The sequence below is a fragment of the Amblyomma maculatum genome, chromosome 1 (genome assembly GCF_055883805.1).
Source record: "Amblyomma maculatum isolate TAMU_Amacu chromosome 1, ASM5588380v1, whole genome shotgun sequence".
Classification (NCBI taxonomy): domain Eukaryota; kingdom Metazoa; phylum Arthropoda; class Arachnida; order Ixodida; family Ixodidae; genus Amblyomma; species Amblyomma maculatum.
Window position 1 is genome coordinate 187,815,270 of NC_139344.1, and position 26,187 is coordinate 187,841,456.

Consider the following 26,187-nt stretch of genomic DNA (forward strand, 5'->3'; position numbering starts at 1 on the left):
AATCGCTTCGACGCGGTAAGAAAAACCTACGAGAACGCCTGAGCGTGCTGCCTTGTCGACAGATCGAAACGCTCGCGGTGTGCTGTGCTGTACACTACACCCATTTCAAGATCGTGGCTAGTACCATCTACATCCTACCGTAACCATTTCATGCTTACATCTACCCTTAATTGCGGAAGAGGCAGTAATTTTTAAGAGGGGAAAGGAGCAGTTGTCCCACTTCTCTGCTAGTACACGTTAAAGATGCTCAGGTGGTCGAAATTATTCCGCAGCCCTCAACTATGGCACCGCTTTCATCTATCTTCCTCCCTTCTCTTACGATGTAGTTCAGCCTACTGGTGTTCACCGAGAAGTGCGGCAAATACTGCGCCTTTCCTTTCCGACCTAAAAACTAATTTTCACTCCTTTTTTTTTTCTCTTTTTTTTTTTTTTCAATGCGCTCTTTTTTTTCTTCGACATGGTGGCTTGTTGCGCGACCCGCTAACGCAGGCGCGTGCGCTGCATCAGCGCGCAGCACGTAAGCACTGCTAGGACGTACTGTACTAGGAGGAGAATGATTGATTTTGTTTGCTTTATAGGGTTTAACGAAAGCGACTCGGGCTGTGAGAGACGCCTGGGATGGGGATATGGTGGCTATGGGGATGAGGATGAATTCTATCATTCTCGCCCCCCTATCCCCTCCCGCCGCCTCTGTTCTCGCCACTCACAGCGCGCATCATATGACAGCACGATAATTAGAAGCTACTCAAGTCAACAAATGTGCTTGTTGCCTATTGCCATCTCTCTCTGTTTTCTTTTTTCCGTGCCTTCTTTTATTATATTCGAGCAGGATGAAGTTTCAGTGCAGAAATTTTGTTTTTGACTGCTTATTCAAAACGTCAAGCAACAATGAACACACACCAAAAAAAAAAAAAAAAAAAATGGTAGCAGAAAAGCGGCGCTAGCATCGGTGTGTCCGTTAAACGCGCGTCGTGAGGCTGTGCTAGCTGTGGGTAACCTTGCCGAGTGTGTCAGCTGCTGCAGCTGCTGCCTGCAGCCCTGCAGGGCTGAGTGGTGGTCCGGTGGCCCTCCTACTACCCGTCGGCAGCGACGATATTTTTTAGTTTGCTAGATCCGTGAAATGATGCTGCGTTTGCACATGCCATCTTTGACAACTACTAAATCCTGAAGCTTCCATGTCTTCTTTTGATCATGCTGGAAAATTTAAGGGACAAGTTATACAGCGTTCAGCAAGACTTCAGTTTCAGGTTGGTAATGCCCATCTGTACGAGGCCCGGCCGCTTGGCAGTGCCAGAGATGTTATTCTTTGACAAGCGTCGCGCGATTTCAGAGATATGTTATTTAATCTACTTTTATTTTGCCGTCAGCGTAGCGGGTAGAACATTTCAGATTACTGATTTCTCTTTTTTTTTTTTTTTTTTGTATCTTACTTCATTGACTAAGCAATGTAAGCTCATTGTCGAATGAAGAAGTAAGATACAAAAATAAGAATAACAGAGGCCAGTAATATTGTCGAATGAAGAAGTAAGATACAAAAATAAGAGTAACAGAGGCCAGTAATGATGAGAAAGTGAAACTTCTGTTCCTCACAAGGCGCTGTTGACAACGCCTTTAAAATTCTCTTCCAGTCTTCGGAACCTGAGCCTTGGCGATACTTCGCTGCCAAAGTAAGTAGTAGCATATGGTTCCTACTTTCGTTATGTAGGTGCTACGTGATTGTTTAATTCTCCAAAACGCCCACGTTTCCACGCAGATCCCAACAGGAATGCGAAAAAAGGCTTTTAAATGCTGGAGCTGATTTCTTACATTAGTGAGTATGCTTCCTGTTTGGAAGCAGGGCATCTAGTGTCCCGACCCTTCCGTTTTTAGTCACTTCAGAAGATCGTAACACCGTCCTTACTTGCATTTCAGCTACCAGTCTAAGTGGGAAGAGCTGCACAGTCAAAATGAAGGCAATGCAAAGAGAGCGGAGGTATTTCAATTTTTCCGCATAATTACCGTTTGATGTTTTACTCCAACAATTTCTGATGTAGTGCTGTGCTTGAAAGGGGATATGCTTAACTGAGCTATTGATTAAAATATGTGGCCATAGCAAATGCAGTTGTTGCTTTGAGTTAGTGCTGGAATTTGTTTGCTTTAATTACCACCAGCAGTTGTGAAAGAATTGCTTTTGAAAGTTTTATTTGTCAATGCACAAGTTTTTTTTTGTAAAGCTGCACAGATTTGTGCACCTTGAATATAAATTTCATGGTCTGAAGTTCATAGCTGATATCACCAGAAGCAATGTAAACAATATGTCACAGTCGTTTTTTTTTTTTGTTTTTTGTTTTTTTTTTAAAGCTGTAAAGTTTCACAGAGAAAGCAAAAGCACTGTCATTACCCATTTTTATCACCACAGAGTGTTAAAATTTCTAGTTTCATTTCTGACCTACAGGAAGTGTTGAGAATCTCCGAATAACCCTTCAGGAAGGCGAACTTCACTGCAGAATGATCAGGGCTCCACATTCTGAAACAGTTCACAGACTATGGTTGCTATTGTTATGACCAAAGGAATTCTCCTGTGCAGTGCACAGCATTATTAAAATTAGCTTTTACTTATTTAGCAGTAAGATCACACATAGCTTCACTTAGTGCATTGCTTCATTGGCTAGAAACAGTATGTCTTGATGTCACTTATAAATATACTGCATCAGTGACATCAGTATTATTTCGCTGTACACATCTGCATAGTGTTCAGTACTTTGTCATGATAAGAGCAGGTTCTTTAGATGAAACTGAACTGGTGCATTTTACACATGGTAATCAGCAATAATGATATAAGTGTACTGTTAGCACTCAAGCGATTGCACTGCACAGCAGAGGCTAGCTGCCAAGTGCTGTTCTGCCATTCCACAGCCTTTCTCTTGCACAGGAGGTGGATGCCCTGATTACAGGGTTGCAGTCGTATTGCCACCAGCAACTGGTCAGTGTGCAGCAGCTCAACCTGCAGCTAGCACAGCTGCCCAAGCTCCAGCAGGGTGTCCAAGACCTCATGAATACCATAGGTACTATTCAAAACAGTAGAAATGTGGGCAAAGTGCACCGTTAGGTGCAAACTATAACAAAGGCAAACAACGAAATACAGATGTTGCCACCACCGGCTGCTAAAATCAGCAAACTGGCTGCGCTGTGCCATTATATGGTGGCATAGCATACTTCAGCATCCCATTTCTCGCTTATTGCAATTTTGTTGAAAAGTTCAGTGTATCAACCAGTCCACAATGTTGCATTATATGGCAGCCAATCAGCGTACGGGTCTTTGTTGCATTTTTTTTATTATTATCAAAACAACTTTTCAATAATCATAAGCAGTTATCTAGACAGAACTACGTCAGTGGTGCTAAAAGCAGTAATATGTGCCTGGTGAGGTATTACTTTTCGTGTAAGCACTCTGCAGAGGAAGGCTGCACAGCATGTCGTCACTGATGCTTAAGGGCAAGAGTGTATGCTTGACTTCCTGTTGACTGCTTTTCTTGTTGTTTTGTCACACAGGAGAATTGGAAGGCATGTTTGAAGAAGTTGAACTACGCCTGGTGAGCTTGGAGGATGTCATTGAGACACAAGCTCTGCAGGAAAAGCAACTAGATGAACGCTTCAAGCTTGCATTGTATGGTGAAAAGAAGAAAGGGCACTTTGAAAGTCTCAAAGGTATTTGCCTAGCTTATTAATTTCTTTGATTTCCTGTTACTGGCTATGCCAGAAGGCGAATTGCAGTTCCATTGTATTGTATTAACTTGAGAATAGAATGCAACCCCATATTTTAATTTCCCCAAGTTCTAAGAAGCCTTCAATGGACTTAAAGTTATGAAGCTCCTGAAAAGGCCATTAGTTCTGCGATGTAAAGCAATGTACCATCACGTTCAATATGGCTGGCGTGCAGCACACATCATGTGGTTACTATTTTCTACACAAAGCTGCGAGAACCCAGTGGTGGTTGTGTACAGCCTTTATGTTATGTACAGCCTTTGTCAAAAGTGTAGAGCCCACAGGGTCAGCTTCTGAGTCATTTAGTGGTGCTCATTTAGCATTAGTGGAGGTCCTTCCCATTGGAGATGGTAGGACAAAAAATCTTGTTACCATCAAGAGATTCAGAACACTGGAAATGCATTGCAAGCCGCCATAAGCGTGCGCAGGGTTCGCATTAGGAGAAGCCAAGTTTCACCGTGGTGCCCCCCCCCCCCCCCCCCCCCATGGTCCCTACAGCCAAAACACAGTGCGAAGATGATGAATAGTTATAAAACATTTATTGTGATGTGATGGAATAGCAACAGATACAAAGTATTCTGTGTATAAAAAAACAATACAAGCTTCGCCAGGGATGAAGAATTGAAAATTGAGTACTCGACAACTCGCTTCTCACAACGGATCCTTAATTGAGTCCCCGGCTTTCCGGAGGATAGGGTGGCATGGAACGCAACAGCACGAGTCCTCGGCCGCCAGTATAGTGAAAAATCTGTATGGCCAAATACTGCACTTTTAGAAACGACGCTACAGGTCTGACAGAGTGAAGGTATGGGGCAGACTTGGCGGCCACCTTTGAGGATTTGTGGGGGCGGCCGCCCTCCCCTGCCCCCCCTCTGCGCACGCCTATGCAAGCCGCACCAAGTGGCTCAGAAGCAGACCCCCTGGACTCTACACTTTTGACAAAGACTGTACATAGCTGCAAGAGGTAGGGCTTGGTTATCATAGCATATCTGCTGCTTTCGAGCATTAATCATGGCAGTGTTGCTGCTGGGGTTTTGTTAAGTCATACTTTCATTTATCACATCACTCGTCTGCATGCGTGCTACCCATGAGCCAGTATGGCCAAATAGCTGCTACTCTGTAACGACACCCATTCATAAAGCAAGTTAGTTAGTTCTATGCCTACCCTGTCTATCAGTAACGCATGTGATTGTTTCAGCAACAGTGGAGCAATACCTTTCAGCAAATGTGTTTCTTGTTGATCTACGTACAACCTTTATTGACTAGGTTAATATTTGGATGCTGATGATATTGCCACAGTTCGATCAATGCAGAGAAAATTTCATTGATCTGTTTTGATGTGCTGGCTAAGATTTTCTGCTGTTCAGCATGGGTACTATGTTCAACCTTGCCTGCAACCACTATATATTTTGATTGTGTTTAAATCAACGCAAACATTTTACTGACGTTGCAAGATGCGTTTCGGTGTTGCTGTGCTCTGATTGTTCACTGGTGTTTCATGCGGAACATGCTAAGCCATAGACTGTCCTTGAGCCCTGCACTGCAGCATCTCTTTAAGCTACATTCCATTTTAAAATTTAACTGTTTCTTATCTAATTTATTGATAATTAACTTTTGTGAGAAGAAAGAGGGTGGGAGGGGGAGGGTGTTAAATCAAATGTAGGTGCTATATTTTTCTAAATGTAGTGCAGCTGTAATTGTAACACAAGAGTTACTTTTCTGGCACAGAATAGAAAACTGTGATTTCTATCTTCTGTTGTCAAAAAATGTGTTGCATTCAGATTAATGTAGTAACTATTTGGTAACTGGGTGGCTGTAGCATTTGGTTACTGAGCACAAAGTCCCAGGTTTGATTCCATCACGGTAGCCATATTTTAATGAGGAAAAAAAAATATTCTATGTGAATTAAAGAGCCACATGCAGTCAAGATAAATCTAATAATGCACTTTTTTTTTCCCCACAGTGTGGCACTGGCAAAGGGAACCCAGTTAGTGAAAATGATCTCTCTTAAAGCTTTGTCTGAATCTTTCCTAATTCTAGCTCGCAATACAAGGACAGTATTCATGTGTTAGTTCAATGACAATAATGTATGCATGTTCGTTGACTAACATCTGCATGGAGTTCAGCATTAAAATTGTGTTGCTCAAAAACGAGTTGTTCTAGGGTCTTACTGAGCATAAATCTTAAAGAGGCCATTCACCTGTGATGTCAGTGGTCTACGATTACAATAAAGTATGACAATTTCTGAATGGCATGTTAGAAAACTTCATCTTCTGCTTTGTTGTTTAGAAAAACTGGAAGAGGACCACCAAACGCTGCTGCGGCAGCTCGAGGAGCAAGAGAGGGAGGTGCTGCGAGAGCGACAGGAGACTTTTGGTGAAGTCTTTCGCCGGGACCTAGAGGCATACAAGGAGCAAGGGACGCTGCATCGTAAGTGCACTATCAGGAACATGCACAGGAACTTGCATGCATGGTTCAAGAAAGAATATGTCATTTACCTCCTTGTTTGTTCATGCCCAAACTTGTTCTTTTACCATCCACTGCTGTTTCCTTGTTGTATCCTTTATGTTTAACAACACGTTTGCACAGCCACTTGCCCGATTGGTACATAATCCGGTAAAATGGCCGAGTGGCTTGGGTGTTTAGCCAAACGCGAGTTCGTGGCTTCAACTTCAGGTGTGGCAGCTGCATTTCGATGGCGGAACAATGCACAAGCACTGTGTACTGGTGTTTATGCACTTGTAGAAGTGAATGCAGCTAACCAACTGCACCAAAGGTGTTTGCTGGGAGTAAAAAAAAATAAGCACTACAGAGGGCAATAAAAGAATAGCAGCTGAAAGAGATTTCTCTTTGAAAGACAGCGCTGCCACCAGTATCATCGCCATTGTAGCATGTTAAAAATGCCTTGCTTCTGGCCTTCATCGAATCGAAAAACAGCCACCACGACCACGATTGAATTCATGTCTTTGCGTTCAGCAGTCAAGCACCCTAACCGCTCAGCCACGAAGGGGGAGGGGTTCATGCGTGAAGTGGAGAAACATAAATAAATAATATTGCCCAAGTTCTGCTAAATGCATAGTTTACTTATCACTGAAAGCCTCCCTAGGCCTTTTGTTCTGGGCAACCAGGATGTCCCAACAACTAAAAGCAGAGCACATCTTTATTTTGATATGAAAAAAGTGACAGGAAAGAGTGCTCTTTCCTGTCACTCGTTCATTTTGCCTTCAGGTAACTTTATTCGCACTGCTTTTTTTATGTCAGAATGGACCCCAATAAAACGTTAAACTTCTATATCTTTATTTTGGTAGTACTTACTTTGCAGGGGAACAGATTTGCAGTTGGTCATATTTGATGGTTCGTTTTTGACACGCCACTGACCATTGTTTGCACACACTAAGGCACCCGCTAATCTTTTACCATTTGTAGGCTTCTTTGAGCTGGTCTGATCATTCTTTTTTTTTCTTTTTATGGTGGTATTAAGATGGTGCTTTGTCATCGAAAATCTACAGAATTTGCAATACGCTGGAACCATCGGGAGCCTGAATTTGCTCAATTTTTAATGACCACTCATGAAAAGCTGCTGTTTTCTAATTTTACACCTCATGTTTCACTACAAATTTTCGCCATAGGGTGAATGAAGATCCGAAGGTTATATAAAGAAAATTGAAGCATCAAAATTTTAACCAAATTTGGCCATTTTTATTTCATACATCCTCCTTTAAGGCATCTCTGTTTTGTAGCTGGTGTTTGCTATTAGGAGTGTGTTAATGCCATGTGCCCATACACAGAAGTTGCTGAGAATGCTGCAAGATTGACTTAATCTGGTGCTGATGGTAATGCATATTTAGCTTCTGTCACTTCCATTTATTGTAAGTTAGCTCACGAGCACTAAAAATTCTTGTTGAGTTACGTATCAGTGGTATAAATTTGTTTTCCCATTGTGGTACAACTGCAGGTCATAAAAATGGTCACGGTAGCTAAAATATTACAACTTGAAATGGCAGCTTCAATTTCATGTCTGCTTTAGTCCCTTCATGTATGGTGTACACCATAAATTTATGGCCTGGCCATAAATTTGTGGTGTACATCATGAGGGAGCAAAGAGAATGTTTACTATAAACTACTGCATTGCCTGTCAAGCTTTCATGCACCTGAAATATATACTGTACAAGCCCGCTTTTGCATTCCCAGCTTCTATGTTTTCTTTGGCCAGTCCCATCCTAGCTCTCATAGAAACTGATGAAATACAAACTCGTCTGTTACGTCACTTTTGTCGCAGCATCCCCACATGATAAGTTACAAATGTTGCCTTGCTGCCCCCATGCTACCATTTTCACAGCTCATGTTTGCTACACAAGGAAAAGTGACACACCAGCCAAAGCAGGGCTCTACACTTCATCGGCGACTTATGGTGCACTGAAGCAGCGCAGGTGTCAAGCAGACTTATTGGTGGCATGAATCTTGCTGCAGCTACAGGCACTCTTCCATTACTATTGCAGTATGAGCACGAACAATCAAAGGCTACTTTGTATGAGATGCAGTTGTACAGATTAGCTCCGAGGCCTTTTGCTTCTGTCATCCGCTTTTCAATGTCACTTGCAGCTTAAAAGATACAGTGTCTAGATTTAAACGAGGTCCTTTTGTAAAATGAGCAAATGCATCATAACGAAAATTGAGAAAGAAGCAGTGTTATACACATGCTATCGATTAGAGACTGGGAATATTTTGCAATATGGATGTGAGCTACCACAAAAATCGTGGAACTATTGTTGCAGTAATTATTATCTAAAAATTACACTTTGCTTGTATAGATGCGATGCAGGATAATTGCACCATTTTATTCTGAATAGGCACATTGATTATCTTGTGTTGCTCACAGCACATTGTGTTGCCTTCAACCAACTTGGAGGCAGATTTGCACTACGCATCTCTTACTAAGCGCTGAGAATGCCAATATCATTATACCATTTCCTGTTAATGATATTACAAATCCATGTTGCCCATTCTTAATGAGGTTATCCACAGCTTGTGGCTACAATGTTTTGTTGTTGTATCGCAGACTTGTATGTTTCTGGCATACCGACAAATCTTTTCCCATGTAACATGCACCCCCTCTGTAAGCACCCACTTGAGCAGTACCATGAATTCTTTAAAGGGCCACTGTCCAGGGAAGGCCCTTTTAAGAAAAGGAGCCCAGTGTTTCGATCAGGTACCGGAGATAGTCTGTGCAAAATTCTACAGCGACACGCGCGCCGCAAAGCATCGAAAATACAATTCAAAGCTCCCTCATGCTCTCCTTTGAGAAGCCAGCTTCACTGTTTCCTGCGCTGGCCCGACGGGCCCCGATAATGACGTACATACCGCGAACGACGTCCATTGGTCCGTCTCGCTGACTGACGGGAGAAGGATGGGTGTCTACCGCTCGCAGCGCGCTTTTCCCTCGCCACGGCCAGACTGAATCCAGCGGCGCGCGCTCCCTCAACCATTTTTTTTTTTTTTTTTTTCGCGCTTGCGGAGAGCCACGCCCCACCTCCCGCCAAACGCGGAGGAGGAAGGGGAATTTGTATTGCGGAGGCTAGACGACCTCGGGCAGGAGAATGAAAAACCTTTGCGAGGGAACGGAAGGAGAGAGGCAGGATAGAATCGGGTGATTGCGGTGGCTGTAACTGCGTTATTAGTTACTCTTTTCAAAAATATTTTGCGGCCTTGCGTTCCAGGGGCGAAGTCTCACAGTCACTGGGGAAGAAAATATTTTCGACCGGAGGGTGGACAGTGGGCCTTTAATGCAGAAATTCTCAATATTTAGCTTCAGGAGCACCTTCCAGCTTTTCAAGGGCTCTAAGGGGCTTTACTTTTCATGGCTTCTACATCTTTCCACCTAAATTACATTAAAAAAAAAAAAAGCATCAATAAAGCCCTTACAATACGATTAGGCCCAGAACGAAGTGAGTACCAGAATCGGGTGCTTAACTGGGTGCCAGAAAAGTGGCAATTGAGCTGCCTACGGAGTTCGGTGCTGGTAGCTCTGCAAGGAACCTAAACAGTCCATAGAATCCAGTCTTGAGAACCTCCACTTTAGTCGTGCGTCTTATGCAGCATTTGTAGCTCATATCTTGATTCCTTTGACGCTGCTGGTCACCTTTCCTTTCATATTAATTTACCTGCATTGCAAGACAGTAGCGAAAGGTCTCCGGTAGTTTGCTCAGAGTCCAGCATAGCACATAAAACAGTTGATGCACATCTGGCTTCTTGACACGCATGAAAACCTAGTTAGCCACCCATTTACCATCTGCATTTGGCTCATATTAGTTTGAATACTCCTTTTACTTGGCTAAGGCATGGTGTACCTCTATTGTCTGATTTTGGTTTTCCATATCCTCTCACAGCGCTCTTAGGAGGAAAAAATTTATAGTTGCAGCATACATGCTGTTTTCACAGTGGGCACTTTAATCTTATATTCTTTCTCAGTGATTCCTTACAGCTCTAGCAAAACTGCGATGTGTACAGAGGGGACCTTTTGGGCACTTTAGAATGTAGTGCTACTATAAAATGGCCATATAAGCATATGGGAGAACATGCTTTAAAGTGCGCACTCACGAAATGCTATTTTGAATCAAACTATTCGCAAACTTCCCTGTGTTCTTTGAAGGTTTGGTACGCAGACAGCCTCCATTTAACTCTTTTGCAACTGTATTTGCATATTCCACGAGCAGACGACATACAGACGACTTGGTGCAGAGGAGCATATTTAACACACTTTCATGATTGGCTGAAGAAGTCTCCTAGCTTTGACAGCATTGCAAGGAAGTGATTAGATAGAGTATACTGTATACACAGTCCTTCTCTGCTTTTTTTTTTTAATATAGACTATTTTCACAGCCAAGGAAGAAAACAGCACCGTGTCCTTTCCTCCTCGCTCTGGCCGGTGCTGCAGCCAAGCGGTAATGTGGCAGTGCTCACGTGAAAACAGTCTATAAGAAGTGCGCTGGCAATGGATATGCCCAGCAGGACTGCCAGACCAAAACTGGCCCATACAGGTGTAAGCCACGAAACCTTGCGAATTTCAGAGAAGCAGGTCGTCCTCACAGGGAACAAAATAATTCAGCACGGCCATGTCATGCCATGCTTGAGGTGAGGACCATGACGTATGCTGCCGAATATAAAGTCTGCCTTCACCATACAGCCACCGTGGCGAACATTGGAACAAACTTTACAGCAAACCATGAGAGGGCGCCTATTTGATTCGGGCCTGCCGCGTCCAGCCGCCGCATTACATCTCTGCGTGCGTTGCTCACATGTTGTTTTGAGGTATGGGCTGCGGACTCAGTGGAGGTTGTTTAAAAGGGGTTTTTATTGCGTAAGCAATACTACGCCAGGTTTCAGCCCGTCGCATAAACCCGGCCGGTAGCCACGTGTGACTTTTAGAGCGACCGCAGATGGGGGGCCCCTCTTCAAGCCGTCGAATAAACCCAGTCGGTAGCCACGCCACGCCGCAGAAGCAAAAAGAAGAAAGAACAGAAAGAGAAGCTACGTCGGCTTCGCTTACGCAACCTACCGGGTTTAACTAAAACCCCAGCTAACTTTATTTTGATTGTACAATCCAAAAGAAATAGAGAGGGCCTCAGGCTCTTGATATTCCTGGCTTCCCGAGCAGCCGTTCTTTTCCGCTGCTGGAGGAAGACTCCCATTGACCATTGCCGGCCGCATTTTGAACACCGCGGTCACTTGACCCAGCCGTGGGTTCCAGGGAAAGTGCCATGGGTGTCCAAGCCGAAGCCACCTCTTGAGTTTCAGTGCGGGGAAATGGAAAGGCAATGATCGCTCTTTGCGAGCCTCATAAACATGTCAAAATGTCCAAGAAAGGCGTGTTTTCTACCAATGAGAGCATTGTGCTCTCGGCGAGGCTGGGACCCCAAGGCGCGGAAGTTAACTAATGCGCTCACAGCACAAACAATTCCCATGTCATGGGTCCATAAGCCACAAGCACTTTGTAACGTAACATAGTGCTGTGGTTGACGTTCGCCGTCGCTCGTCTTCTTCACTAAAATCGTCGCACGGAGAAACGATTATTGTCACCGATCGTTGCATGATGGATAAGTGATGGCAGGGGAGAAGGTATTTCATTCCTCCATGTAACTCCGGTTACAGGATATGCTCTCAGAGGGCGTCCCTATTCACTGCTCCAAGATATGAGGACCGCTCAAAAGCTTGGCGACACGTTATACTATGCAAGCGGTCTGGCTACATCTGCGAGGAACACTTTGAATCGAGCTTCTTACCAGACATGGGATCCGGAAGCTCATTACATGTTCCCTGCATAAAAATGTTGATTTCTACCTTGCATTACATGTCATTTTGCCTACTTGTTCATCCTTATGGTAATTAGGCCGTCCTGCATGCCAATGTTTGTAAAATATTCACACTATTTGGTGGCCTGCGGGATGAAGTGCTTTTACAATACATCGTTGCCTTCATTGTTCTGTTGCTGTAAATATCTTGCTAAGAATTCTAGTCAACACAGCATGTCACTCCGTCTATAGATTGTCACTTGTTAAGATGTGCTAGCATTACTGATGATTGCTCTGCTTCGCTGGCATCCACGAAAATAAATCATGTGCCTATGCTCGACTCCAGTCATGGGCAGTATCGAAGATACATGTATCTTCGATACTATCTTCAGATACATTTTGTGTATCGGTATTATGTATCGTGTGCTGAAAATGAAAGTATCGGAGTATCGGTATCGAAAATACATTTTTAAAGTAGCGTGTATTTTTAAGATACTCGATACTAAAGAAAACTTCAAATATTAAAACCGCTGTGAGACTTTGGGTTGATGACGCTCACTCAGACAGTAGTACAAGCCCTGAGACAGCTCGGCTTGTAGTACTGCCTGAGTTCTTTTCAAATGCCCCGGCCCTTCAGCGTCAGCCACATTCCCAGATTCCCTTTCTTTAAAACTGAAAGAGGCAATGGTAAGAAGGTGCTCACGAGGTGCTTTACTCTTGTGCACAAAGTGCGTTCCACGAAGCTGCTAAGCCATTAACAGACACAGAGAGAGATATGAACAAAGCGGAAACGCAAGGCGAACACGCAGTACGGATCACGCACACTGCTGTACTCGCTCTTCCCACTCTTTGCCATCCCCCCCCCCCCCCCCCCCCCTTCCCGTCTCTGCAACGTTTGATTTTCATCAAGCAGTGCCCTCAGTGTGCTGTCGGACGTAGTAACATGCACAACATGAAAGCCATAAATGCAATTTTCCAGCACAGTTCGAATAAAAAATTATGCGTTGTCAAACCAATTTTCTTTTGTGAAAAACATTTGAGCAAGCCTTGAATAAAACTTGTAATGATATCTCTATATCTTAAAAAAAAAAAAAAAAAACTAATTTTTGATATGCGAATTGATTGACATCATATTAGCCACTTTCTGTTAAAGAAAGATACTTCTATCTTATATCTATACCGAGCCATAGTTCTCCAGCGACGCTACTGAACCTCAAATTTCCTATCTACCTCCAAGATGCTTGAGTCAACGTGGCTATGATTCACTCTTCATCTTCATCTAATACAACGCTGCGGTATGCTCGTGTGCGTATGTAGAGAGGCTTTTCTCATTTAAGTCGCTTTTAGCACGCCCACATAGCGCTTTTTCTGGACTAAACGTTCAGCCATTTTATTTTTCTTGTTTTCCTTCTAGCTTTTAACACTATGCAGAGCTTCAAAAGTTTGTTATCACACTAATTGCATATAACTGCTTCGTTTCGCCAAACGCACACAGGATGCACCTTTGTACTTGTATGTATAGCCAAGTCCTCACAGGTCAGTTCGCATGAAGAGCATTGGTTTAAAGAAATATTTCGCTAGGCTGCTTGTGGAAGCAATCGCTTAAATGTAACCATGACTTCAATCCAATGTGAAGTTCTGAGAAGAACAGCTGGCCAAACAATAACTCTGTGCTCGCGTATTCGTTAAGCCCTTTCAGAAAAACTACGATATAGGAATGTTCTCAAAATTCCAGAAAGCACGGTAAAATTTCGTAATGCCGCTAATTGTATTACCACCTTTATTATGTTAGGATTTCAGTGATGTATCAAAGTTTCGACGATACAGTACAGAGTATCTCTATCAAAACTCGATTTCGCTTCTGTATCTTGTATCGGCATCAGAAATACAATTTTTCAGGGTATCGAGTATTGGTATCGAAGATACTTTTTCGAAGTATCTTGCCCAGCCCTACTAGACTCTGCCATTTTACTCGCCTAATTTCCACTGTGTTGAATCTCCCAGCTTGCCTGCAGCTTCACTAAACTATAAATTGAAATATTAAATATATAGATACATAATATCCAGCCTCATAAAATCAAGTGGGAGGCATTGGGCAAGTGGAAAAATAAAAATGAGGGTGATGAAGACTGAATACAATTAGAACAATATGCCTCCCCAACAGCACATGATCGATGCGATCGCATTATACGGCACATAGAGTTCTCACACCATCATCGTGATCAATGGAGAGTTGGAACGTCAGCCCAACTCAATCTAGTGCCATCTCGAGGCGGACAAGGGAGATAAGAACAAATCTGTCTCTCCTCCAGAGGCGCCATCATATCTCCTAAAGTACTTCTAGCACTGTGGCCTAGGAGTAGTGCACCTGGCTTGGGATTGTAGGTTCCTGGTGGGTTCGATTCCCATTTTAAATGTACTGCCCATATTGGCAGCTCCTGCAAATTCGCCCAGACATGTGATTTTGGTACGTCATGCCAATTGGTGCCCAGCCATGTCACCTGCCAACTATCACCTACCAGAAACATGCTCATGATTTTTAGGACCATCTATGAGTTCACGCTGCCAGGTTTTCTCATAATGGAGGTAGTAAGGCTTCCGCCTTAAAGAAAAAAATCATAACAATGTACAATGTTTCCATGTATCGTAATTCAACTACCACATTTTCCAGCTGTTACTTTCTTTCTCCAGTCCTGTGAAAAATGTAACACTGGGGCTCTACTATATTTACCCAAGTGCAGTGCAGCCATGATAGATTGTAACACAAAGGTAACTTCTGCCTGTGCAGACAGGAAAAAAATTATTGTTACTTAATCATTTTGTTTTAGTTATAATGTGAAAGGTGACTTTTCACTTTTGCTACATGTAAAAAAATTTTATTACATATGAGTTAATGCGGCTGTAGTATGTGAAGGGCTTGGTTTAGTGTATTTAAAATCCTTTTATTCACTGGAACATGTGTAACTGGCTGTGCTGGCATGGATCACTTGGTGGTGTCATTGACGTTTTCTCTCTCTCTTTTTTTTTTTTATAAGAATTAGCACGAACTTGTTAAGGAAGCCCTTTCTTTCCATGTCTGCATCTGTTGGGAGGAATTTTCATATTTGTGGGAGAGTACTGTACGTCTTTTTGCAGGCTGTGTCTCAGTCTATGCTTGAGTGCATTCAGTTTATTCATGAAGCTTTTCCTCATGTGTGAGGGGTAGTTTGAACCACAGTATGATGAACTTGGCGTTTCCATTGGGGCATTAACATTACAGCCCAAGATCAGATTCATAAGACTGCATGTGAGCGGGAATGGCAGCAGCGCTGCATATATGTGCTGCAACAACAGTAAATTGTTCATGTAAAGGCTGCAATACATTTGCTCTCTTGTGCAGGAATCGAGGCCGTTCATGACGCACGAGTTGACTTGGAAGATATAGACCTGGAAGGAAATGATGAAGAGCGCGAAGCACTGGACGAGTTTTTGGCGGACGTAATCTCTACTACAGGTTTGTGTCCTGGCTTCCCCTGTTAGTAGTGCTTACAGAAACATGGCGTAGTGTTTTCTTTTTTCCAGAACAGAAATTGCCCGCATTAAAGGCAGGCTAGGAGTTGACCATGTGGTAATGAGAAATACGCTAGGTAGGACAAAGCGTTTATAAGCTAGAAAAGGCCAAGGAATGAAATGCAGGCACTACCATCGCCTGCCATTCTGCAAGTAAACTGCAGTGCATCGAGATAGCTTTCTTGCTTATGGATTTCAGAGGCTTGGCTACACCACCATTCACTTTCACAGAGTGATCATGAAATTATTTTGGTCCTAATGTCACAAGCTTTAGTTATCTATCACTATCGTGAAGATTTGCATGCCCAAGTTCCTTGGCAATAAATGCACCTTTTGCTACCTTTCAAACATAGACATAACCAGAAACAGCCTCATAATCACTTTTTATAGATAACAAAAGTTGGATGGAGTTGTCCTCAGTGTCTAATTTTGTTCTTATAGGAGCACTTATTAAGAGCTTCATTATATATGTTTAATTCAGTGACTGATGCCCTTGGTTTCTCATGCAGTTTATGCCATATATGCACTACGATTATGCTTGTCTATTGTTGTTTTAGTCTCCTCTGCTGGTCTGCAGCATTAAAAGAAAAATACAGAAATGCTTGCAACGAAAGCAGATGTCTTTCAATAGCTTTGTTTCAAATTGAATATACAACAGTGATTGGTATGTGGAGTCTAATGCCCCAAAGCAACTCAGGCTATGAGAGACGCCATAGTGAAAGACTCGGGAAATTTCGACCACCTGGGGTTCTTGACCGTGCACTGACATTGCACAGCCATTGCGCCTTGCTTTAAGCCTCCACCAAAAAGCGGCCACTGCGGCCGGGATTCAATCACACATTCTTGGGTGCAGCATTCGAGTGCCCTTACTGCTGCACTACCACTGCGGGGCAAACATACAACATTAAAAACCACGTACAGAGCACTTTTGGCTGCTTGCTTCAGAAAAATAAGTAGGGGTGATTTGGAGGCTAAAATAAAGAAGTATTATTGGAGCAAATTGATATTGAGGAAAACAGCCAAATAAACATTTCATCATCGTCAGCCTGACTATACGCACTGCAGGGCGAAGGCCTCTCCCATATTTCTCCACTTAACCCGGTTCTGTGCTGGCTGCATCCACTTGACCCCTGCGAACTTCTTAACCTTATCCGCCCACCTAACTTTCTGCCACCCCCTGCTACGCTTTCCTTCTCTTGGAATCCAGGAATAAACATTTATGTACCTCTATTCCCTTCAGAGTCGTTTACATGGTATTCTCTATATTCTTACTCCATAGACATACAGTAGGCTGCTGCTACTCTCCAACTCACATTTGAAAATCCGCTTATACAGAACCTATTCACTGTGCAGGGTGCATGTTTTCAGGTACTCTTGATCAGTTAACATCCTGGAATAAGATCAATTGTTATTTATTTATTTATCATCATACCCACAGCGACATTGTCTGGCATTACAGTGAGGGAGTTGAAAAATAAAGGTATACAAATTCCACCGTGCGTGCAGGTGGCTACAAAAAAAGATAACATTGAGATAGAAAGAACATGGAATTATTATACGCAAAAAAATGTCACATCATGGATGAAAATGAATCATTTGATAATATGGACACTACTTCCTCGGGCAGCTTGTTCTATTCCGAAATCATTTTGAGTAAAAAAGACATTCTAAAAAGGCCAGTCTGGCATCTGTATTCAACTGATCTCCCCACAGAGACACATAATTAGGGTTGACTGTATATTTGGTTCTGTCTATTCCAGTTCTTAAATGAAATATATTATGAAATAATTTTAAACGCAGAACTTTCCTACGTTATTGAAGTGTGTTCCAATCCAAAGCTTTTTCTGCGCTCGTTACACTAAAATATTGCTCATAGTTATTAAAAACAAAGTGAACAGCCAAATTCTGAACCATTTCTAGCTTTTGAATGTCAGTAAAAGGATTTCGGGTCCCAGACCGTGCAAGCATACTCAATGTGTTTAACCAAAGGAAAAAACAGCGCTAAATATTAGAACACACAGAAAGACGAACGGGACAGGCACTGCCTGTGTGTTCTGTGTGTCTTTCTGTGTGTTCTGTCAAATATTTAGCGCTGTTTTTTCCTTTGGTTAAACCAACGCCTCCTCTAGGAAGATGCCAGTCGCATGAGCGGTGGTCTGCCTGCCGAACCCTCTCCTGTTTCACTCTCCCGCGCTGCTGAAGCGGCCACGAGAGGCGCTGTCGTCTGACACTACCGCGGCACCGCGGACACGATCGGATCAGCCCTAGTTGCTGTGCACGCTTTCGGCGCGTACGCTTTGTCTTTTTTTGGTGCTGATGCTTGATCGACGACGTTTGACAGTTGTGTAGATGAACTCCTGCAGCCATGCGGTACTGTTGTGTGCCACTGTGTACATCCAGTCAAAGGAAAAAGCCCCCAGGCGTTTCTTTTCACGAAATACCAGCCGACAGTGCTGCACGTGAACAATGGCTAAAGGTAATCTCGAGGAAAGATTGGCTGCCAAATACGACGTCGAACTACTCTGTGGTGTGCAGTTTGCACTTTCAAGCGGACGATTTCAAGAAAAACTGCAAGAATCGGCAGCTAAAGCCCGGAGTTGTGCCAAGCGTGTTTCCTGGCTACCCATCCTATATGGTGAAGCCTGCGGCAACCGCAAGAAGCAACGCCAGCATTATAAAAAGCAAACGGGAACCGTCCGGGAATATGAGCTGCAAGAGCTGCAACATCAATGACGCTTCAACGGGTCATGGGGGACCTCTTGTGTCACCGAACTGCGAGGCAAGTGCTCCGATTGACTTTCACGAGAGGGGGGTAATTGTGTCACCGAACTACAAGGCAAGTGCTCCGATTGACTTTCACGAGAGGGGGGGTAATGATTTCACCCAGCTGTGACAGTGAGAATGAAACCAGCAGCACATCGCCCAGTGCCGACGCTTTCGAGCTTCATGCTACTACGGGCTCTGACAGAGTCGGCATGCCGAGATCGTATGCGAGGCGGTCTTTCGGCACGCAGACGAGGAATGAGCAGCCATCGAGCTTTTACATCGAGAGGGAGAGATGGCGAGAAAAACAGCGTGCATTAAGGAAGAAAACTGACAGCTTAAGGAAAACTGTTGACGCCTACAAAGAAGTGCTTCGAAAGCTCAAGGAACAGTGCCACATTAGCGCATTCATGGAAGTTGTTGGTGATGCCGAGCAAGGAAATGCCAAAGCAGTATTGCTGCTCGATCAAGTAAGGAACTACCGGGCTAAGAAGCCACAGTGGTCGGAAGCTACTATCAGGCATTGCATAGTGCTCAGAAATTTGTCTGCGAAGTCCTACGAGTACATGAGAGGCGAAGGGCTGCTTCACCTGCCATGCAGAAATACTCTTCGGAAGTACATAGGGACTCTTTCTGGAGAAGCTGGCTTCACAGAATTGGTCCGCTGTCGTTTAGAAACAGAGCTACAAATGCTGGAAACACCTCAGGCCAAGGTATGTGGACTTGTGGTTGACGAGGTGCGAGTCAAGCAAAAATTGGAATACCACAAACAAAGAGATGAGTTTGTTGGGAATGTAGATATGAGCTCGGACCTAAAGCACCTCGTTCCCGAGTCTGAGAAGAATATGTTGGCTAATTCTCTTCTGTGTTTTCTACTGTGTGGCCTACACGGGCGCTACAAGATACCTGCTGGATACTTCTTCACAAAGGGGTGCACTGGAGTACAGCTTGCTTCTACAATACGATATGTAATCAATAAGGCACAGGAAATTGGCTTTGATGTTGTTCGCATTGTCACTGATAACCATAAAATCAATGTTGCAGCTATGGACGTTTTGTGCAATGGTACTGCACAGATAAAGGCCCAACATCCATCAGATCCTTCAAAAACACTTTTTCTTTCATTTGATCAAAGCCATATAATTAAAAATATTAGGTCACAGTTTTTGGCTAAGGAGATGGGTGGGAAGAAGGAAGTATCCTCCAAGCACTTGAAGACCCTCTACAAGATGCAACAGCATTCTACTGTAAGGCCAGTTCGATTCCTTACACGGAAGCATTTGTACCCTTCAAATATTGAAAAGATGAATGTGAAGTCGGCCGTGCAGTTGTTTTCTGCTCCAGTTACTGCTGCACTCAGCTATCTGAAGGACCAGGCAGGTCACACCTGTGACATGGAATTTGCCTCAGTGGGGCCTACAATCACATTCATGGTGACCATACAAAAATGGTTCACACTTATGGATGTGAGCAATTGTCAACAGCACATCCACCTCAACAATCCTGATACTCGACATTACACTAATGTTGATGACGAACGGCTGGAATGGCTTGAGACCGACTTCCTCAGCTACATGGAAACCATCAAAAATGCAAGTCTCCCTGAGAACTTCCTCAGCAAAGAGACTTACCACGCCCTGGTATTCACGACACAATCAAATATTCAGTGCATCAGATACATGCTGGCTGTGAAACAGTTTAAGTTTGTTTTGACAAGAAAACTGTCTAGTGACCCGATCGAATCAATGTTTGGGCTTTTGCGCCGAAGTGCGGGATGCAATGATGCACTGGACGTGAAAAGTGCATTGAGTGGACTTGAGAAGATGCTGAAAACTGGGATTGTTGCTTCATCTAAAGGAAGTAATGTTCAAAGTTCTTCTTCTTTCTCTTCAAAGCAACTCATCACAACGCAGCAGAATGTCCGCGAAGACTTGGGAACTGCTGAGAAGTTTTTGCAAATTGCAGGGGAGCGGCTTAAAGAAGACTGTCTTTCGACAAGACCAAATTTCCCAACACCCGATGTGCCCAGTGTCGCTCTGGTGGGAGGTTATCTTGTTAGAGCAGCATCAGAGAATCTCTCCTGTGCAAATTGCATTGCACTTATGCAAGGGGCAAAGGCACACACGCCACTTCAAGGGCTTATTGCTCACCAAGATCGGGGAGGCCTGTGCTATCCCAGTCAAGAGCTGGTGAAGCTACTAATAGCGTTGAAAAGGTTCACAGACACGGTGCTTTTCCACAGAAAGTCCATCCCAAAGCCTTTAGAAGTCTCTGCGGAAAGAAACGTCAGCATCCTAATGCACGTGCCCATCCTCACCTGTGGCAGTGAGGATAAAAGCCACCGGCAGCGGCTGCTTGAACTGATAGTAAAAAAGTTCATGAAGCCCATATTTTCAAATTATGCTCTGGGGGTTACAGACAGGAACTCTGTTTCGAGGAATTTCGAGCACAAACCCCCGTCTCGGAAGGTGCTCAAACTGTGATGCATTTGGAAGTATGAACTCCTGTCCCAGAAGGTGTTCAAACCATGATGGATTTGGGAAAGTATGTGTCAATAAACTTGTACCATGACATGAAAATAATTTGTTTCTTTTGCATAATTTATCCTTCTTGTTTATGGCCCAAACGGAAAATGGCGAAATTGAAAAAAGTCGCTAAAATTGTAGCTGCAAATGTTTTCCAGTTGTGTTTAATGCAAGGTGCGTGCGCAGGGTTCTGCATTAGGGGAACTGGAAGCGACGTATTGCCACAGCGCCGCTGCCCCCCTCCCCTTCCACCAAAATCTCTATGGCCAAAACGCAGCGCGAAGCTGAGGATTTGTAATCAAACGTTTATTTTGACGTGATGTAATAGAGACATAAAAGGAATAGCGTGCGCTTAAAACGACGCGCGCTCACAACGGTTCCTTGAGTACTCGATCGGATTTCCACAAGTAAACATGACAAGCGAGTAGTTCATGTATAAAAAAAAAAACGTATGGAAACAAACATTTACAACTGACGGTCCGATGGGGCAGATAGCCCCCCACCCCCCCGTGCGCACGCCTATGTTAACAATGCCTCTTCAGCGTTAATTTTTGAGAAGAACACACATATTCACTACGGGGAAAGCGAGCAGCCGTACCCAGAGCGGAGCGGGATAGTGTCAGACGGGGGCGCCACCGCGTGGCCAAAGCTCGCAGCAGCATGGCAGGCCGACGACAATGGGCGAGCGCGGCACCTGCCTGGCATCTTCCTAGAGGAGGCGTTGGTTAAACACAATGTCAGACCAACTAACCTAGCAAGAGATACTGTTGACCGAAGCATACTCAAGTATGCTTCTTTACGCTGCCTCAGTTGACAGTATCACGGAGTGCTTGCTTCAGATTGGATGCTTCTGGGGCATGCTGTGAGCAGCCTGCAGTCCAATTTCCTGCACTTTCATTATCATATATTTCATGATTTGCTTAACGTCTTCACACTGGCACATGACTTCAAAATCTCATCTTGTTACCTGTACCCCATCCCATAACTAACTTGTCACACTATGGAAGCTAGAGACCTCCTCAACCAATCATGAAAATGTGCTCCTCTGTACCTCATCGTCTGCTTGTGGTGTATGCAGATATGACTGGAAAAGGGTATGAGCAGATTCTACGTACTAAACACAAACAACCATTAAGAACCCTTAAAATAACATTTTGTGTGACGTTTCGCTGTTTTCTACATCCACGTTTAGTTCAACCTATGAAAACAAAGCGATGAAAGCTACAGCCTAGTGGCACCATCTTGTCTTTAGCAGTGAAATCATTTCTATGAGCAAACTGGCATCCTTCTGTAGACCTAGGAGCAACAGCGTCATCACTCAAAGTAAAAAAAAAAAAAAAAGGGAAATTAATCACTCACAGACAGCGAATGAGTACAAACAAAAGCCTGATATTACCATGTATGACCAGTGAACGTACTGGAAAACCCAGTAACAATGCGTTCACTCCAAAGTGAGACATTCTGCATCAAAGTGAATCGCCATGTTTGCAAGGATATCTTAACTCGCGAAAAAGTGCCATGCACTCTAAACTCGGGCGAAGTGTGTACGTAACATTAGTAAACATTGTCTCGATTTGAAAGTACATTATTTTATACTAACACGATGTTTCATGGCGTGATAACATTGCCTGTGCATTCTTCGCAGCTTTGGTAGTACTGCAAGGAACTACTGACATGAGTATACAAGTGGACATACATCAATGGCCTGGTTGAGTGCAGACTCATCCTGGAATTCAGAACCTTCTCATTTCCTTTAAACGTTACTGAAGCCTCTGTTAAACCATAACTCTTCCACAAGCCAGTTTTTGCACCTTCATTTGAGTTTTGTGCTTCGACACTGTCACTTCAGCCTTCGTGTTTAAAATATTGCAGGTGGCAATGAAAACATGTTTCCCATTAACTTTTAAGGCGAAAACCTTTCATGGCTCATCAATGTCGGTCCATCGGCAAAACCTGTCACACTATAGCTGTCAGTCATCCTGCGTCTTTCCTTTGGCGCTTCCTTGAATGCTGCACTATTTAACCTTTATGAAAAAAAAAAAAAAAAAATCATGCTCCAGTGGAAATCGAACTCCTACCCCTCTGATCGCCAGCCAAGCGCGTTAACAGACTTAGCCACACCGGGCACGTGAGAAACGTTATCTTAGTTCTCCTTGTCTAGCATCATGCCAACGGGGTTGCCATGGAGACCGCTGTTGCTGATGTTATGGCGCATCCTAGCAACAATGTGACATCATGGGAGAAAGGCGGTGGCGCAGTGGGGAAAAAGACCTAGAAAGGTGTGCACGTCGAATCCGCTTCTGGTACTTCCACCGCGCTTAAAGGCTTTTGCCTCACTGCACTTAAGTGGTCCAAAGTGCCCCCTCCAATTTTGTGCAATTCATAGGGCAAACATTGGTATGCATTTTGGTACACGGTTTTACATGCTTAATGTTCTCCTTGATTCACTCTGTTCATTTAAGTACAGTTTAATCCTTCATTACAGCTTTTTCTTTTTCCCCTGCAAGAGAGCTTATTTTTTTGCTCCTTCTTGATGAATTAAGTATTTTCACTGGGCAGCCTTTTCATATGTTCACATGATGTTATACATTGTCTGTTGCATGATAGAGGGCAAGCTCCACACACACAAGTAAGCCACAATATTATGTTAGAGGGAAGTGGTGACCACAGAACCTTTGCACCAAGTTGCGGTCCACACTAGTAGTGTAAATATAAAAATTTAATGCATTATGGTTTGAGGCAGCTTCTACTTCTTTAGAAACATGCTCATTTGCCTTTCAAGTGACACCACACAGTTGTGGTAATTGGTTGTGGTGACTGTACTTGCTCAGGGCACCTTTAAAATATTCTTCAGAACTGTGGCATGAAGGGGTTACACAGTAACAAAGCAAGGTTATCGTTCCTTCTAGCATCACCAGTTTTGCACCGGAGCATTTGGAAGCCAGTCGCTACCCTTGTAGTGCAGGATACATTTGGGAAATGGAGCGTTATAAGTGTGGTTCAGTTGCGTCATTTGTAAAAATATAATGCAACAGCTTCCATGGCCAGTACCGGTTGCCGACCTATATTCGTTAATATTCCTCGATCAGTAGTAGTAGGTGTTGCTTCATTGCCATACCTTCACAAGTAGTACCCACCTTCTATGATACACTGGATGCCACTTGTAGATGCAGTAACTAGTCACAACGTTTACACCGTGCACGTTTGTTGGCGGCTCATCACTGCACACCTTTTGGTGTCACAGTTGCCATATACATTCAGGAGTGACATCCACAGCAGTACCAGTGTGTGATAACAGCACAAGCTTTCTGGTTGTGGTAATGTATAGATATTGAACAACTTTGCACACATCCACATACTGCAAGTGCATTTTTATTTCTGTACAATGACAGCATCATGTGACAAGTGATCAAGGGGATAATTTTACTTGGACGATCTGAGGGGAAAAAAAGCAATATCAGTGGAAGGTGGTGCAATGTGCAGTCTAGAAAACTATGTGGCTGGCAATACTTTTTTTACATGCGCCACACCTTTTCAGTCTTGACAACTGTTGCTGCTGAGTCCTTTCATGGCAGCATACAGACTGTCTAGTACAGTGCTAAGTTAGAGTATTTTTTGCACATAAATGTTTTGCACGGGTGCTAATAAAATATACTTAAGCAATGCTTGTTGTTGGGCTAGTTAGTTTTCTATGCTTATAGGAACCAGCACACAAAGAGACTGTGCTCCACCCTGTATGCCAATAAAAGCAGAGTAGCGTGTTAACACTTCTATGCTGGCTGAGCTACACATGAGAAAACAGAAGTTGATCATGGAACTGCTAGCAACAAAACCCACTTTCGAATTTGTACTACTTGCAAGCACCTGGCTGAGAGGGCTCGGTAATAACGTAGCACCCACGGACTGCTAGAGTAGGATCATGATTGTGCTAGGCTGGAGTCTATTTAACACCTTGCAACATGCAGCTGAATAAATAGATGTAACCTGTGCTGAATTGAAGCTACCGTATTTTCTGATGTATAAGACGCGTTTTTTTTTTTTTTTTTAATTTACAATAGTGCGTCCTATACAATGGCGCATCTTGTGTTTGTTTTTTTTTTGTTTTTGTTTTTGTTTTTTGTTTTTTTTTTTCCTCATTTTGTGCAATGTTCATAACCTAACTTTATCGTGAAACGGTAACAGTAGCGCTGCCTGGTTTACAATATTTACAGTCGTTATAGTGTCTAGAATTGAACAGTCGTCTCACTAGCAAAATGCCAAGAGGTGGTGACGTCCATGCTCCTCGCCCTTATTTCCATGCTACCAAGACAAGCTAGATAGAGCAGGCTCTCTTTTCCAGTTACTCTACGATTTCCAACGTTATTTGGTGACTATTGCATGTGTGTTTACTTCCTGCTGCGTGCAGCCGAGCGCTCGCGCGCAGCGAAGATTAGCGCCGTAATTATGAGCACAAAGAGGACGACTGAGTGCTGTCACGAGAAATCGGCGAATGCATACCGAGATGAAGCCTTTCAAGGCTTTGAGTAATAATAAAGTGTTTCTGCTCTCACCGAGCGAGAGTTCTTTCGCACATAAGTGTTATGTTTCTTTTTTTTGCTATCATTCACACGTGCACATAGAATGCGATGGTCGAGTATGCATGCATAGTGAAACCTTATTGCCCTAACCTGAATAAATTGAGGTGCGTCTTATACAAAGGTGCATCTTATAAACCGGAAAATATGGTACTCATAATTTCCCAATGCGCTTCTGCGTTAGCCAATTAGTACTTCAGGAGATCAATGCCAGAATGCTATTTCTCAGCTGCAACGCACTCTCCCATGTTCACTAATACAAGTGCCCTTTAAGTCAACAGTCATTTTCTTCTTTTACAGATGGTTCTGCAGCAGTGGAAGAGAGCATTGAAGAAATAGCAGCACAGTAGCAATCACCTTTTCTTATTTTACATGCTTATGGTATTCATTTCATAAGCAGTGTTTTGCACAAGGAACTAAGGGTGCAGAACAAAGTGCAGTTTATAACACTGCAGTTTGCGCCTTCATGTTTTGCAGTGTTCATGTGCTGAAACTTTCAACTTCAAGAACAGTTCCATTCCTCTAGTCCATGCACTAAGCTTGCTTTGCCTGCATGCACTTTAGAAAAAGAAAAAATGTTTCTATATAATATAATGATCACGGAGCTCCAATGCAAGAGATAAATAAAGGGGTGAAATGTCCGTCATGCTGCTATAGTCATTTTACGGTAAACCAGAACAAATTGGTCACTCATGTAAAGCAAAACTAGCATTTCCAATTTCCATAGATTTCTCAAATCAGTAT

At 43.4% G+C, this 26,187-nt stretch overlaps 1 protein-coding gene across 1 annotated transcript; it reads left to right on the forward strand.

The window, feature by feature from the left end:
• Window positions 1-949: 949 nt before the first annotated feature.
• On the forward strand, window positions 950-26,084 carry Dysb (dystrobrevin binding protein dysbindin). Its single transcript, XM_084589844.1, has 9 exons — window positions 950-1,247; window positions 1,629-1,667; window positions 1,754-1,810; window positions 1,912-1,972; window positions 2,912-3,044; window positions 3,532-3,687; window positions 6,034-6,174; window positions 15,412-15,525; window positions 25,744-26,084. The coding sequence occupies exons 1-9, from the start codon at window positions 1,192-1,194 to the stop codon at window positions 25,791-25,793; spliced, it is 807 nt and encodes a 268-aa protein (XP_084445970.1). The 5' UTR covers window positions 950-1,191; the 3' UTR covers window positions 25,794-26,084.
• The last annotated feature ends 103 nt before the right edge of the window (window positions 26,085-26,187 follow it).

What these genes read in the sequence shown, in the direction of transcription:
- Dysb (XM_084589844.1), top strand. Translation starts at nt 1,192, where the DNA reads ATGCTGGAAAATTTAAGGGACAAGTTATACAGCGTTCAGCAAGACTTC. An exon ending in CAGCAAGACTTCAGTTTCAG is followed by an intron (nt 1,248 to 1,628) that starts GTTGGTAATGCC and finishes ATTCTCTTCCAG; the next exon opens with TCTTCGGAACCTGAGCCTTG. An exon ending in AGACCTCATGAATACCATAG is followed by an intron (nt 3,045 to 3,531) that starts GTACTATTCAAA and finishes TTTGTCACACAG; the next exon opens with GAGAATTGGAAGGCATGTTT.